The following is a 16,116-nucleotide window of genomic DNA, read 5'->3' on the forward strand; positions in this document are numbered from 1 at the left end:
CTGCTAGAAGTCTTATTTCTGTGAATACTGAGCGCCCTCTTGTGGCACTGAAGGCACACTGCCATGGCTTTGAGCTACCAGCCATTCTCTACACAGCTAGCAAGATGAATGCACAGGAAACACAACGCAAGTTGTGTCCACAACACTTTTAACATGATTCAGCTGACACCACAGGACTAAGGTTATTTGTGGAGAATCCCCACTTGTAATAGCATGCCAGCAGGAATACTTGCACATAAACCACACCACACTCCGAAAGAACATACAATCCAGGCTCTCTCTCTCCACCTCTGGGAGCAAACCAACACCCTTATATACAGACAGAACCCAGTAATTAAGCCAGTGTGGGAATTCCAATATCCCATACAATTAATGTTCACAGATGCAACTGTTTACAAATGGTGAGCACCATTTAGAAGTGAATTGCAAGTTTTAGCATCCTCTAGTGGCGAGCCCATGGTCATTACATGCCTCCGACTGGCATTCTACAAACATACCTGGAAAGCTGTAACATAAGCCACTGCCAGCTGGGCTTGGTCATACAGCATCTTCTCAAAGTGAGGAACATGCCAAGTGGAGTCTGTGGAGTAGCGATGGAAGCCCTGTGACATTAACAAACCCATGGTTATGACAGGGGAACACATTAACCTTTACTGATTCAATACAAATGAATGAAAGGTGGCAGTTCTTAAATTGTGCTTATTCAATGACTTATGGTAATTGTAAATTTTTGAATGTATCAGTTAAAAAAAGATAATTGCATTCAGTTATATGCTGTATAGGACATCTGTGTGGGCCGACAGCCAGTGGACAAATTATAGAGAATGCTGCTATTATGAGATGACCTGAGGTGCGCTTCAGGCCATTCTGACTATGGCTAGAATGGACAGCACGATGCCAAATATCTTGGCATATCTGGGGCAATCATTGCGAGAAAAGCCAATTGAGAAGAAAATGTCACAGCTGTGGCAAACTGAAGTGGAAATCCTTCTATATTGATACCATGACACAAACAACCCATCAATCTCTACAATGAACATTCTTTCACTGACAGTGCACAGGCAATAGAGGTTAGACATATAACTATCCAATGTCTTCTCAACCTGCTTGACTACAGATGATGTAAAGGATACAGACATACTGTACCTCCCTAAGTTTATTTGAGAATGGTGTAGGCAAAAAGGAGTTGGCATTTAGCCTATCTAGGTCATTTAGGTCCTTGTTGCTGATTGATCCAAGGATTTCACCCAGCTGTCTTTTGAAAGATCCTTCGACAACGACTGAGTAGATTTTTCAACACAAAATCTTTTGCCCTAAGACGTGCCTTCTTTTCTCAAATTTCAATGCACTTCCCTATAGATTCCACTCAACAAAACCTCACCTTTGTTAAATAAATACCCGATTTCCCAGGGAATGATGCAGCAACGGAAGGAGATGGAGATGTTACCTGTGCCACATGATCATGGATCCCACCCAGCGCCATCATTTTGAGTGTGTGCAGTGCCATCTGCAGGGCCAAGGCACCCTGTGGGGAGGTCTTGTGATGTGCCCAGTATGAGAAGAAAAAACTCAGGTTCACTGGAAAGGCACAGAGAAAATAAATTCTGAGCTCTATGGAATCGGATTAATTCCTTCTGGCTTCACCTTTATTGGCTGACCTGAATACCATCCCAGTGTTTCTTTTTGCTGTGACGGTGGAGTTTCTGTTGTATCACCAAAAAAAATGCAAAAGAATAAATTAGATTACAGTTTAATTTAAAAAATTTAACAATGGGGAATCATCTTAATACTGTATAAACAAACCGATTATGATAAGCTATGGTGACGTCATTGCTCTGCGATGGATTGGCATCCTGTCCAGGGGGTCTCCTGAGATTTGAGATTTGACTGTCGATAGCGCATGGATTCTAACCCCAGCTGGAGAATTCTAGCTTGAGCAGAGTATTGACTGATGTCAGCTAATTAGTCATACAGTCACTGGCAAAACAGAAAAGCTGCCTCTGAATCTTTGTTTATGTGGGTTCAACAAATTCATCTGTAAACTTGCAAAATCACTTCCACGTGCTTCCTTTTACTGATGGACACAATACGTTACAGCTGGAGGAATTATGAAATTATGAAACAGAAATGCTGTTATACCTTATTTTTTATTTTAAAATAAGTATTTTATTCTACACTCTTCTCTTTCTCAGAAAATGGTCATTTATTTTGCTTAAAAAGCTTGGGTTTTGTTGACACTGAAGGAGCAGTAGATATCTTGATTACTTGATCTTCTTGATAAATACACACCAAAAGACTGCCTTTCATGTAGTCCTACCTATGTTACTGTAACCTGCTGGCTGGAGTTTCAGGGCTCCTGACCTGGTGTGGGGAACTTTGGGAACTTGCTGAATCCTCCATACTCCTCATCGTATGAGCTGGCCAGCTGTTGGAAGCATTTCTCCATCACATCTGGGCAAGAGGGGGGCATCTGTCCTGCCTTGGCAGTAATAGCTGTTCCTCTCCGAAGTGCTTCCAAGATCCGCTCACTTTTGGTTACCAGCACATCCCTGTTGTTCTTCCACTGCAGTAGCACACAGACACACACCGCTGCATGCACGCCCTCTATATACAAATATTCTGGCATTTACAGAACACACTTCAAATGTGTTGCAATAACACTCCGTTTCATCTAAATTATTAGTATAGAGACAAAAAGTGAGAATCAAACTGTCCAAACGTACTGTATTATTTCTAAAGTCTGAAAAAGAAAGGAGTGAGACACATAAGGAAATTAAGTCATGAAAATGAACAAACTCCCAAGACTTTCAGATCAGTCTGAGAACGCAGTTGGGTTGGCAAAGACGCAAGATGTAGGAATGATGGAAGCCAACTGACAGTCAAATCAAAGGATCTTGGTTACTTGGCAGGATAAATCACCTCTCAGAATGAGAACAGTAAATGTACAGTATGTCATGCAAATAATAAATCTATGCAAATTAATTTTATGGAAGCACAATTCAGTGTATTATGAAATCACTAACATTTATGAGTATGAAATAAACAACTTTGAAAATGGACTGTTTTTAAGGTGATAAACTGAATAACCTTAAGAATAACAAAAAAAATGTTTTTTGCATAAACACCAATTTGACTGCCAATTTGTACTGGATGTCAGTGTTTATCAATTAAAACTAAACATGTATGTATATTATTACAAGGAATGTATACTAATTGCACATTCCATATTCAAATGATTAGATTTCCTTTATATAAACAGACATGCTGCAGAATAATCTGTAATACAGATAATAAAATGCTGGGCCATCAGTATTGTTTTGTTATAAAATGCATTATCTTATACTAGATACAGTATGCAATAAAAACAAGACATATGCTCTTGTAAACTGAACAGCAGTAGAGATAATCATTTTCAATTACCCAAGGCAGAAAGGAGAACATGTGTGTTCAGTTTGAATGAAATACAACATCACATTTGAGAACCAGAACTAATAAGAACAGCTCCCGACAAGGCACAATGTGGAAGACAAGTGGGAATCGTAAACAACTGTAAAGTAAAATCATCTTCTGTTGTGAAGATGTTTCATAGCTATATTAAAAGGGCTGCATAGTATACACATTACAAAACATACTGTACCGTACAGGATGTCACAATCTTTGTCACTGTTTTCAAGACTGTGAAACAGCAGGGCTCTAATGCTAACAACACTCTGCTGTGCAAGCAGCAAAATGACTGTATGCAGACAAGCTAGGGAACATAAAGTTACCTGCTCTGCGATGCGGAGCAGAACTGTTTTGAAGCCGGGCCTATACAAGCTGTCCTTTGGAGGGAAGTATGTGCCGCCAATGAAAGGTCGAAGGTCAGGGGTTAGCCATACACTCATTGGCCAGCCACCACCACCACTAAATTGCTGCAAAGCCAAAAAAGAGGTATGATGAGCTTTGAAATCTAGAGATGACAAATGAGGAAAAGAAAAAATAATTATCATACAAGACATGAATATTTCTTAAATTAAGGTGAAGTATAAAGCACTGCATAATGCTTAAAACTATCAATGATGACCCTATTTGTCTCTCCTCCTGAAATCTAGTGCCCTATCAGCCTTATTAGAGAAATCTTTCTATTTATGTTCATAATTTTTCAAAACTCCTAATAAAAATATAAACTAAAATGAATCATTGCTCAAAATACTGTAAATTTGAGGCCTTACCTCAGTTTCAACACATTGTTCTATAAAAGCAGTTATTTTTTAGTCTCCTGTCCTATAGTCCTACAGTATTTAGAATTTTGTACAACTCTGGTGGTTTTGTACCATTTTTTCTATAATGTACTTGAGAGTTACTGTCTTACAAGAAAGAAGACGTTAGAGCTATTAAAACGTAATCAAAATATATATTTTTTCATATAAGCAATTACACAAATGAAAATTTTGAATTTTGTTGGGGAACAACCAAGATTACTTCTAAAACATGTTTTTGTCTTCCCAAAACAATGTTTTCTTGAACTCTGGCTGGTAGATGCGACATTCCTCAGTCTGCACTAAAACAATAACTGATCTCTTCTGTAACTAACCTGTTTCAGGCATGGTCGTTAAAGCAGGAAGAGAATGAAACATTCAGAAGGGGAACATTTACAGGCAGTTCTGCCAAGTGCACCTGTCTCTTTTATTCACAGAGTCTCTCCAAATGATGTGGCTTGTGGGACAGATGACCCCTTACCTGCACAAAAGTCATGTAAACTTTGTCCACGTCTGGCCGCTCCTCCCTGTCTACCTTGATGCACACAAAGTTGTCACTGAGAACCTTGCCGATTTGTGCGTCCTCAAAAGACTCGCGCTCCATCACGTGGCACCAGTGACAAGTTGAGTAGCCCACTGTGGCACAGAGACATACAGAGACTCATCTGTTATTACCCCACATCAACCACATCAACAAAACGGAAGATTCTCTCCTTTTGAACTTCTGTAAACCTAAACAACATGAGAAAAAGAATAGGCTACATGACAGGCTATACTCGGAGTGACAACCGAAATATACCATTAATAAACAGCTAACACCTACAGTAAATAGGTCTGGATGCTTGTTAAATAAATATTGAGGAAGTATGTCTGTCAAACCTAAATCAGCAAATGTATTGGCTTACTGTAAATAAAATACTGTATGTAGTTTACTAACCTATACACTTCATAGATTATTGGCTAACCCTGTTTCAGATACAGGGTACCAATGATTTGCTTTGATTTGTTTCTCTTAATTTGTTTTGGCTGTAAGGGCCACAATGCAGCTATGCAGAGACCCAACAGTAAATTAAGTACCTGACAAGAATATGGGCTTGTCTTCTCTCTTTGCTTTCTCAAATGCCTCTTGACCCCACGGAAACCTGAAGAAAGAATATACAATATAAGAAGGCTTAGTTTTTAAACTTTCAGCTCTTGTTAACACCGAAATAGACATAATAAGAGTAAATCAAGAGCCCAGAGTTTATTAGCTGTCACAGAATACACTGAGACTCTTGTGGTGATGTCAGTCCCCTGGTCTTTGGGGAGTATTCTAGCTCACAGTGTCAGTCTGGGCACGTGTTTCAGCTACATGAGCCAGGCTCATGGAGGTCTGCCTGTGAGCTTGAGATTGGGGACTGAACTCATCACAGTCCCATCACAGGTGGCACACCCAGAAAAGCCTTAAAACCCTATGTAAAATAGCTACACACAGGAAAAATAGGAAAAGATACAGTTGGACATTAGACTGATATCTTAATAGACCCTTTCAAAGCCAACTGCTTAATGACACTGGGTACAGGCACTTCAGGAAAATCAGAAGTACTTGACAATTGCAAAACTGCTTCCCTGTGCCACTCAGCCATATTCTTTTCCCACCTCTAAAGCCCCGAGGGCAATGATGCAGACAGCAATAGGAAAGCAAGATAAAGTGGCAGCTGCTCACCAGTCCACAGGGTTGTGTGCATGCTGCAGGAGATAGGGGGACTTCTCCATGCTCAGCCGGTTCATGTGCTGAGGGAATCCTGGGGGCCCTTTGTCCTCACCTCCTGTTGCCATGGTCACAACCGATTTAAAGAAATTGAGCCTGCCACCAGACAGAACAGAAACATTCTGTCACGTAGCAGTTCCTTCCGGGCCCTATGCAGACGACACAATCCAGAATAGTGAAGATACACGAGGGAGAAAGTCATGCAGGAAAGGGTCAGGATACAGGGGGGCGTGTCCAAGGTGAGCTAGTGTCCTGGGGAAGTGAGTCTGGGCGAACAAACAAAGCCAAAGTCCAAACGGGGAATCCAAACGGGAGAGAAGAGTCCAAGGCCAGGGGATCCATCCCGGGAATAAAACCATGAACCGGGTCAGGACCGGCAGGGCAGGGAATCAGGAACAGAAGGTTAAAACCATAACGGAGCCAGACGCAGCAGGACCCCGGGCTCTCACGATGCGGAAATCAATGAGGAACCAGGAGTAAGGTCCGCGTCTGGCTTTTAAGGGGGAGTGGGATTAGGGAACAGGTGCAGACAATGGGAAGGAACAAGGAAGGGCTGGAGCGCCCTTAAGAGGAGGGGTTAGCGATCGTGACACATACATGCATTTTTTTTATTTCTCATTCCATGTTTAAGGATATAGCTCAAAATGCATGCAACAACAATGGGAAGTGTGCCTATGCTATGATCTGATTGTTGAATATGACCTGTATGATCCAGGTAATTGTACAGATTTACTCGATACAAAGACCAGAGACTGAATTGTAAAAATAGCCTCTTAAAATAACAAACTGTGAAAACATCCAAGGGGGTGAATAGTTTCTCAAGGCCATAAGAGCTCCATAAAATCCCATATTAAGTCGGTTTTTATTTCTGTAGATAAGAAGGTATAAAGATTTATCAGCCACTTTGTGTCAACCTGTGATTTCCTGGCATGGTACAAAAACACTGCTGTTCTGAGGAATATACAGGTTCAATTGTAATGATGAACTGCCCTGTGGTGAGGTCCCGATGAAGGCTTCTGTGCAGAAATGTTGACAGTTTGTCAAATAACAGATATAATTTGGAGTACAGTACATAGTGTTTATCCAATTGACTCCACAGTTCATTTGGTTGGCATGATTGCAGAAGAAATAAGCTTGTCTATGTAAGTTCTTTCAGTTTACAGAAACTCTATCATGAAGACCAAGGAACTCTACGTACAAATCCATGCCAGTATTGCAAGCAGGCACAGCTCTGGCGAGGGTTATAAAAACATATTTAGGATGTTGAAAGTCAGATCCATCATTACGAAATGGAAAGAATATGGAACAACCCAGAATCTTCCTAAAGCAGGACACCATCCCAAACTGAGCAACCAATCAGGGAGGACCTTGGTCAGAGACGTGACCAAGAACCCAATGGCCACCATGACAGAACGACAGTTTCATGGCTGAGGTCAGAGAAATTGTCCAAGAACAACCGTATACCATGGGAGAGCGGCTAGCTAGAAGCCACTCCTGGGAAAAGGCCACATAATAGCATACTGTATGAGACCAAGAGACCAAAGAGTTGCAGGAAAGCAACAGAAAGCACAGGATGGTTACAATCTACATTGTAGGTTGTATCGCAGTAAATAATGTAGTTGTGGGAATGAAAATGATTAAAGTAAAGCAGTTTCCTAAGAATACCTCAACGTTTCGACTTTTTTTAAGTCACTTTTAATTTAGTATAGACGTTTTTTTATAGATTAATGCGAATATAGTAATGACATAACAGGCTTTTAACAAACCTTTTTATACATTTTATAAACTTGTATATAATACTACTGTGAGTCTTATAACAGTTTAAATTAATGATTTGTATTATTATTATTAATAGAAAACAATAACTACTGCAGTACAAAACGTTGCCACTGTTTGGGACTGCAATTCCCGCAATGCAGCGCTGAGTATTGACCCGGACGTACTCCCGTATTGACGGAAACACATCAAATGTGCAGTGTAAATCTGTTGTGGACATTATCGGAGTAGCATTATTGGATGGGCTCTGCGAAGGAGTGTTTTTTTTGTGATGAATAACTTCCCATATTTAATTTGCACCGGAATCGTGATATTGACAAGAAACAGTTGTCGCTAAAATTTTATTAAATCGTCATTTTCTTTCAACAATATTAATTTTCATCGTTGCTTCAATTTACAAGTAGCAAACCAAATCTTGAGATATTCTTACACTGTACCCCAGCACAAATGTTTTTCTTAAAGATATATATTTACATGCACAGCTGTTTTGCAGTGACGCATTTACTGACAGCTACAGTGACGTTTTCTGGAAAACTACATTTATTACTAATGCCAAATTGTATATGTTATTAATTTAATATAATCATTACATACTGTGTATAGCATACGATAACTATGCTTCTTTTTACCTGACCGTGCATTTAGGTGTCTCCAGTTGAGATGCAGGCTTCCACTGCAGAGGGAAAGATCCGTCTCTTCCTAACCAAACTGGGGCTGAGCTTAAAAAACTGCAAGGAAGACGTGAGGTCACTACGCGTCTATTAATAAACCGTGTCCAGGTCCAAGCCTGGATGTTTGACACCCGACGTATGAGTTCCATCTATGAAGGAAGTCAGGGCACTGTGGTGACTTTACCTGCGCACCACAGAAACAGAAACAGCAGTGACCAAAAGAGGGCGATATCAAAAACTGTCATAGCGTAGAGATTCAAATTCAACGACTGTACTTCTTGAATTGAAACTAAAAAAAACCCTGCAATGTCTTGAATTTAAAACAAATAAAATTATGTACGCGTTGAATTAAATTGAAAATGACTTATTACACGTATTTTAGGGTAGGTGCAATGTCCTCTAAACACCAAAGTCTTATAAACACCGTCAATGACATTGTTATTGTAAGTCACATTTGCTGGTTGATTTTCAGGAAGTACGCATAAAAAAAAACTGTCCACTATTCTGACCACTAGTGCATGTATGTAACAATGTATTTAAAGATAAACATAGGTATTGGGACATTCTGCGTCTGACAATATTACCGATGTATTATTAAATAGAATAAGTACTGCTTAATTAACTATACCTGCTTGTCAATGATACTGTACATCTTTTAGGAACACTTATAATCCAATGGTTTGTAAAGGTGAGTGGTGAAACAAAGACAAAGAGCATAAAGAAACCCTTTTTTAATTAACGTTAGAAATGTCCAAGTCAAGTTTTTACTAATCACATCTTCTGGTGTATTCTAACTGATTTCTTAATTACTAATGCAACCATTTATTTCCTCTGTGGATCAAGCTACTTCTTTTTCAGGTTAACGTCAGCCCATGGAATAAATTCTGAACTGTAGGGTGTCATTTCTCCAATTCTAGGGTGGATGTCCAAACTGCCAGTGTCAGATATCAACTCCATCTTGGCTTTTAAAAGCGGGCAATTCATCTAATATTTTGTAATGTATATATACATTACAGAAGATAGTCTGTTCCAGATTATAAATGATTTAACCATACTGTAGAACCAATGCTACCTTTGCAAAATGTAGAAACTCCCAGCACAGAGCTGTCCATTCTTCACTCCTCTGCACTGTATGCCATTGAAACAAGTAATAGGTTTATTGCATGCTGAAAAAAAGAAGAAAGAGAACAGACCTGAAGAAGGCTCCACGGCCAAAACGTTGTGTTCTCTTTCTTCTTTTTTTCAGCATGGAATAAACCTATTACTTGTTCCTTTGCAGCCTACGCATGCTGACACAGCTATCCACCTGAACTACTGTATGCCATTGCTGTCTGGTTGAGACTTTCTTGATCATTTTATTGAATATTCAAAATTCAAAGCAATTAAGATCTTGTGCATCTTTTATTGTCTCTTAAGGAAATCCAGCATAAAAAAGTCCAAATTTGTTTAAATAAACATGCATTTAAGAGCTGCATTAACTACTGAAGTGTTGCAACAAGACAAAACTATACCTGAAACATCTTAATATCTTAACATCTAAAATATACTTTGTACAAATTAATTGGTACTTCGTACAGTAACAGTACATAATCTACAGTAACACACAGCTACATTCAAATACCTTATTAAAACATATCCACATAACAAAGGAACTGGACTTATAAAATAGGGATATAGAGAAGTTCTTTGCAAACCAAATACCAGAAAGTAGTTACACTATTGCAGCAAGCAAAGGCTTCAGAGTGCATAAACCCTTCATATTCAAGCAAAATGAGCCACGTTTACACCAACATGAGATGTATGTATTTATGAACTTTAACCCCACTTTTCTATACAGAGATATCTTGTAATATAATAAACCATAATTTATTAACTTTAATAGTTATAAGCTTATATATGGCTAATTTTGTATTTCTTCTAATATAAACTCAACTGCATGTTAAGTTCATGACACATGAAGAGTCTCACTGAAGTAGAATGTTTGAGATGGTCAGAAACTGATTAAGTTAATTCCACTTTGTGTGCCCCACTGGAATATACAGCATAACAGCAGAGTAAGATGTGGGGTTCCCTATATAACCCTTCTCACAGTTTAACCACCTAAATCTGCCATTTCCCATTGGTTCAACTTTACTTCTTTTTATTTTACAATGTGCACACTAAGCTTTGCCATAGACTCATTCTTTTTCTGTGTGTTATTACATTACATTATGACATGTGCTTTCATCTAGAAATACCACAGTAATCTCTGTTAAGGGAAGTCTGGATTTCTGTGATTCCCACATTGGATGAACTACAACCATACAGTACACATCTTTCACATGAAGAAGGATGACAAAGGAGAGCACTCAAGCAGGCCATGTCAGACATTCCTTGAACCAAAGTATAAAAATTGCATTTACAGTACAGTTATTACAAAGACACATTGAAAAACTAAATCTAAACAAAATGTTTGGTTTTGAGTGGTCTTCAGGCTTCAAGAAAGCTGTTGGAACATAAGTATCATTAATGCATGATGATTTCTGAGATATTACAATACCAAACGTATTGGCAATGTTAGAGCATGTTCAGGATGTCTTTGTGTGATGACACAGTCACAAGACAGAGGTACACATATCTCCGTACTTGCCTTCAGACAGTACTCTAACAGCTAGAACAATCCATCCTCAGACTCTCTGTGAGGTTCAGATGTTTTATAGTCATCCATAATAATGGAGGCCATGCAAGATCCTGACTTTGTGAACTGATTTTATTGCTTTTGTGTGAAGTTATGAAGGGTTATGGTGTATACACTGTTTTGGGAATGCTTCATGTGCTTTAGATATTTTTTTGTATATTTTATACCTCAATAATCATCACATTACTGTTCCATGCACAGTTTTGTCTGGAGTACAATCATTGCAATTTTTCAAGGTAAGACTAACACTGAGTACATATACAGTACATTATATGTTATATTCAAATATATTGTAGGGCTCCCAGGAGCCCACATTAGTCCCTGTAGTCCAGCTGTGCCCACGGTTTAGAGAGTGAGTTGGATTGACCTGGCTAGAAGTCTGCTGTGTAACAGTGACCCCCGTGATTCATCCCATGCCTGTAAGTTATACTGACAGTATTGTCAGTGAGATCCGCACCACACCACCTCTTCAGTCTAAACTGGTGCAAAGGTAATAATGTTTACTGACAACTAGTGATTCCAAGCAAAGGATGTAAAAAAGAAAAAAAGAATTTGTGATGATCAATTATCAAAAAAGATACACTTTAAACATTTGAGTCACTGTAGGTAAACAATACAACAATCCTTTAGTGTTTAGCAATGGTTTCATATTATGTTGTGTTTACATAATTTTGTTACTTTCAACACCAGTACAGCACAAAAAATACGCGAATATTTCCTCTTTAGAGGAAGACCTAGCTAGTGGCACGTTCTCTTCTCCATCTGAATTTTGCTTGTGAACGTGATTCATTCCAAGACGCTGTACCATATTATTATTAAAGGACTGTTCTCTACTGAATAGTAGTGCATCTGATTTTGTAAGAATCATCATTATCTGTATAATGGACAACCAAATTGTCAACCACCACTTGAAGTACATTGAAAGCTCAGAGCTTTTATTCTGATGTAGTGGTGGCGTTTCATTATTAATACATAGTCAGTGAATCCTATCACTCAATTTTTTCCCCAAGATTTTTCATGTTCTCATGTCCCATCATGATGCCAAGCCCTCCTCTTTACTGGTGCCTGGTCACTTCTCTGCCCTCTTTTTCCTTCCTCGCTCTTTGGACGGTCTCTGACTGTGCTGCCAGCAGGTGGGTAAGGTCTCTGAGTGATGTCAGCAGAGAGAGACGGGCCTGAGTTCCAGGCTCTCCGCCCTGGGACTCTTGTTACCCCAGTGTCCATCAGGGAAGGCCTGCGAACTGGGACACAGTTGTCAAAAAGACCAAGGTCAGACACCTGGCTGCAGTGTGGGCGTAGGCGTGAGAGGGCTGATTCAGAGAAGGTGGTATGGGTTCGAGGCAGTCTGAGAGTGCCAGAGACAGTGGATAAGGGAGGAAGAGAAGGCAAGAGATGAGGAGGAGCTGTTGTTGGCTGCTTTATCAGGCTTTTCTTTCTCTGTTTGCGTTTTTCAGAAATCTGTCTTTGTGCTTTTTGAAGGTTGACCTCAATCTGGTAAAGGTCCTCAATGACCTTGTTGACCCGGTCAAACTGGGCCAGGAGGTTGTTAACAGTGGGCAGGAGGCGGTCCATGTAGAAACAGACATCATAATCCTCTGAGTGGCTGCTCTCTGAAACACTGGAGTCCTCCGAACCCAGGGAAAGGGCTGAGCCCAGGCGAGTTGGGTCGAGGCCACATGAAACAGGCTCAGACATTTTGGAATCATGAGATGATCTTGAGGGCAAAGACTCCATCCCTTCAAATTTCACTTTGTGTCTGAACTATAAGGAAAGAAAAAGACAGTGTCAATATGCAAAAGATGTGATAATGGTGTTCATTAAGAAAATGTGAGCAAACAAAAAGAAAATAGAAATGTTTGTAACTGATTAACAATTTCATCCAAAATTATGCAGTATGTCAGGAACACCTAGATCAGCAGTTCCCAGTCTGTGGCCTACAGATCTCTGGTTATTCTTTAAACTGCTACAGGGAAATAAAAAATGTAATGTGGAAACAGATTAAAAGCTAAACCTGTCAATACTCCAACTTGACAACCCATCCTGCCAATGAAATATTACAAGCCATGTCATTACATAAGTTACTCAATATGCACATGTTCATACACTATTAATCTTGACAAATATATTTGTTTAAGTAATGAATTAGAGTTTCACTTCAAGTGTGTACAACATGTTTACTGAATGCAGATAATTTCTTTGTTGTAATGACAGATTTACATATTTAATGGAGTGTAAAAAGCAATTAGTTGCATGTAGTGGTCCACAAAATGTTTGGAAAGCTTGGGAGCCACTGACCTAAACTAAAAGAATTCCCAGTACCTTGTCTTAAAAACACTTCACTTTTTCTGAAAATTCGTATACTTTTTACTCTCTTTCTCTATGCCTGTCTGCTGCTAGTTCAGTTGCCTGATAACTCTTTACCCTGTCCCCTGTCATCCTTTAATGTAGAGCAGACAGCAAAGGCCTGCATGTTTGACTTCAATCAAACTCCACTAAAGGAAAAGTATAAATACTGCCTTAAAACAGGTAGTAACAGGAACAACTGATCACAACATATACATATTTCCTTTTGTAAGTACAAATAAAATGCATGGTAAGCCATTATAGTACAATACCTTTCAGTGTATCATATTAGAACATACTGTCTTAGCGCTAAAAAAATGTCTTTCTCTATCTTGGTGAACCAGCAAAGCTCACACTGTAAAACACAAAATATTTCTGTAATGGAACAAGTAATATGTTTCTTCCATGCTGAAAAGAGAAGAGAGAAAACACAACGTTTCGGCTGTGGAGCCTTCTTCAGGTGTGACACGTGTTTTCTCTCTTGTGTTTTCAGCATGGAATAAACGTATTACTTGTTCCTTTGCAGACTACGCATGCTGACGCAGCTACCCACCTGAACCACATATTACTGTAATGTTCCAATATTATGCTATTTTGCTCTGGTAGGAAGTTTTCCTTTGTCTAAAGCGTATACATGAGGAAGTACCTCCTTGGTCTTGCTGATTCCTATCCACAGCTTGAACCTCTTGATGAAAAACTCCACCATCTCATAGTCCTGCGGGCCCATGGACGGCCTGTACATCTCTGTCTGTATGGCGCGGTAGCTCTGAATCAGCACGGTGCCAAACAACCATCTGAGGACCCACATTAGTCCCCCCAGGACAGTCAGGAGGTAGAGCAGACCAGAGATAGGGTGTCTGTGAGCCACTATCCCCAGGCGGGTTTTCCCCCAGAGCCCAGAGGCCAGGGAGAAACACGTCCATCCAAATGTCCTAAACTCCTCCACAGTGTCGGAGAAGAGCTGAGAGCAGACACAGGGACAAGACAGCAACAGTTTGAAGGAAAAAAAACAATTCTGTGCTAATTTAATATTTTACTTCTAATCAGGAGAACTTTTACTTTCTTGTCACGTTACAGGGCTTTAGGTGTACAAGGTCCCTCAGTGGGGGTCCCCGTACTGGACAAACAGCTGCCATGGGCTGCCTGTCTGTTGGTGTGGCACAGGGACAAGCAAATCAAGTGCTGAGGACATGGCTCCTGCAGGTTTTACAAGTACTTTTCAATCAGCAAGCTGCTTAACACCAGAACCCTGGTGCTGCCAGCTGTTGTTGGTTTTTAAATTCACTTTTCTCTATCCATCAGACACACATGGAGCTGCATGTTTATGAGCTTATTATACCTACAGTATAAGCCCTGAGAGTGGTCAAACTGAGAGCCTAACATAATCGTAAAGTAATAATATTACAGAACACAAAAGATCAGGACATGATAGTGTTAACAATTGTGTCAGGCAGGAAAGAATTAAACCCTACAATGGAAACCCCCTTCTGATACAACGGTGGACAGTTTTATCTCACTCAACAATTTTTTCCAGTCATTGGCAGGAGCAACAGATTGAAAGGACTTGCAAGTGAAGTCAGTAAATGCTGCTGGGAGGAATTATGTCTATAAAATCAGAAAAGAGGCACAGGAACATTTTTATTGACATCATTGGTTGCAACTGTTAAAAAATAAGTCCAAAGATCCATTAAGGATATAGAGTATACTATATTTATATATAGGGGCAGAGCGGTGGCACTGTGGCCAAGGATCTGCGCCTGTGGCTGGAAGGTTGCCTGTTCAAGTCCCACAGCCAGCAGAGGAATCCTACTCCACTGGGCCCCTGAGCAAGGCCCTTAACCCCACCTGCTCCAGGGGCACCGTATAAATGGCTGACCCTGCGCTCTGACCCCAAGCTTCTCTCTCCCCATCTACTCATGGAGAGCAAAGTGGGGTATGCGAAAAGATGAATTCCTAATGCAAGAAGTTATATATAGCTAATAAAGTGATCTTATCTTTTTTTTTCTCGTGTAATAATGTGTTTTGGGCTGAAACGATGGACATTTGGCAATAACGAACACCCCTTCCCCTTAATATTCCATATAACCAAGGGTCTACTGTAATACTACATTTCAAATTGTAGGATGTATATAAAACTAGAACAGGATAGTGATGAATTTTCCAATTAAAGACCTAATTTATTTAAATAAAGTCAAGCTTCATCTGGTCTGCAGAAAGAGGGTCAGAATGACATCCCAAGCCATTCTATAAACTCCCCGCTATAGCTGCTGGTAGGCAGTATGAACATTTGAACTAGGGTACATCAGAAGAATCTATTTAGCCCATCTAGTTTGTCTGGATGTTAGTAGATAATTGGTGCAAGAATCTCATCCAGGGTTTCTCAGTAGAAGCAAGGCTATCAATTTCAACAACATGGCTGGGCCACTTATACAGTACCATACTCCCACAACCTTCAGTCTATGCCTACAGAAACATGTAAAACAAGATTTGTTGTGATGAAGAATACCAACCCTAGACTTAGCCTATCTTGTAATTTATAAAGATTGAGTTTTGAAAGTTAAAGCATTATGATTTTTAAGAAGGGGGCAGATTGTATTATTTAAACTCAGCATATTTCAAGAAAATTTCTCAGAAAGCCTGTAGAATATTGTATTTTGTCAA

General features: G+C 39.7%; 2 protein-coding genes across 4 annotated transcripts in view; both read right to left on the reverse strand.

Annotated features, from left to right (window-relative positions):
* The window catches only part of spata20 (spermatogenesis associated 20), a 127,524-nt gene extending 118,871 nt beyond the window's left edge, over positions 1-8,653 (reverse strand). For 2 of the 3 annotated variants that reach the window (XM_088927830.1, XM_088927832.1), the window contains exons 1-9: positions 8,394-8,653; positions 5,944-6,084; positions 5,316-5,380; positions 4,720-4,874; positions 3,768-3,911; positions 2,362-2,563; positions 1,645-1,703; positions 1,448-1,537; positions 498-602 (exon numbers count right to left, since the gene is read on the reverse strand). In XM_088927830.1, the coding sequence (XP_088783956.1) occupies positions 498-602; positions 1,448-1,537; positions 1,645-1,703; positions 2,362-2,563; positions 3,768-3,911; positions 4,720-4,874; positions 5,316-5,380; positions 5,944-6,084; positions 8,394-8,584 (1,152 nt within the window). In that variant the 5' untranslated portion in view covers positions 8,585-8,653. Of the gene's footprint in view, positions 1-497; positions 603-1,447; positions 1,579-1,644; positions 1,704-2,361; positions 2,564-3,767; positions 3,912-4,719; positions 4,875-5,315; positions 5,381-5,943; positions 6,085-8,393 lie in introns of all 3 variants that reach the window. The other variant, XM_088927831.1, reaches the window with a different exon arrangement.
* A 1,175-nt stretch (positions 8,654-9,828) lies between these two features.
* pkd1b (polycystic kidney disease 1b) overlaps positions 9,829-16,116 on the reverse strand; it is a 62,976-nt gene continuing 56,688 nt past the window's right edge. The window contains exons 45-46 of the mRNA XM_088927833.1: positions 14,102-14,416; positions 9,829-12,873 (exon numbers count right to left, since the gene is read on the reverse strand). Of these exons, the coding sequence (XP_088783959.1) occupies positions 12,136-12,873; positions 14,102-14,416 (1,053 nt within the window). The 3' untranslated portion in view covers positions 9,829-12,135. The remainder of the gene's footprint in view (positions 12,874-14,101; positions 14,417-16,116) is intronic.

This window comes from Atractosteus spatula, chromosome 11 (assembly GCF_055471065.1).
Source record: "Atractosteus spatula isolate fAtrSpa1 chromosome 11, fAtrSpa1.hap1, whole genome shotgun sequence".
Taxonomy (NCBI): Eukaryota; Metazoa; Chordata; class Actinopteri; order Semionotiformes; family Lepisosteidae; genus Atractosteus; species Atractosteus spatula.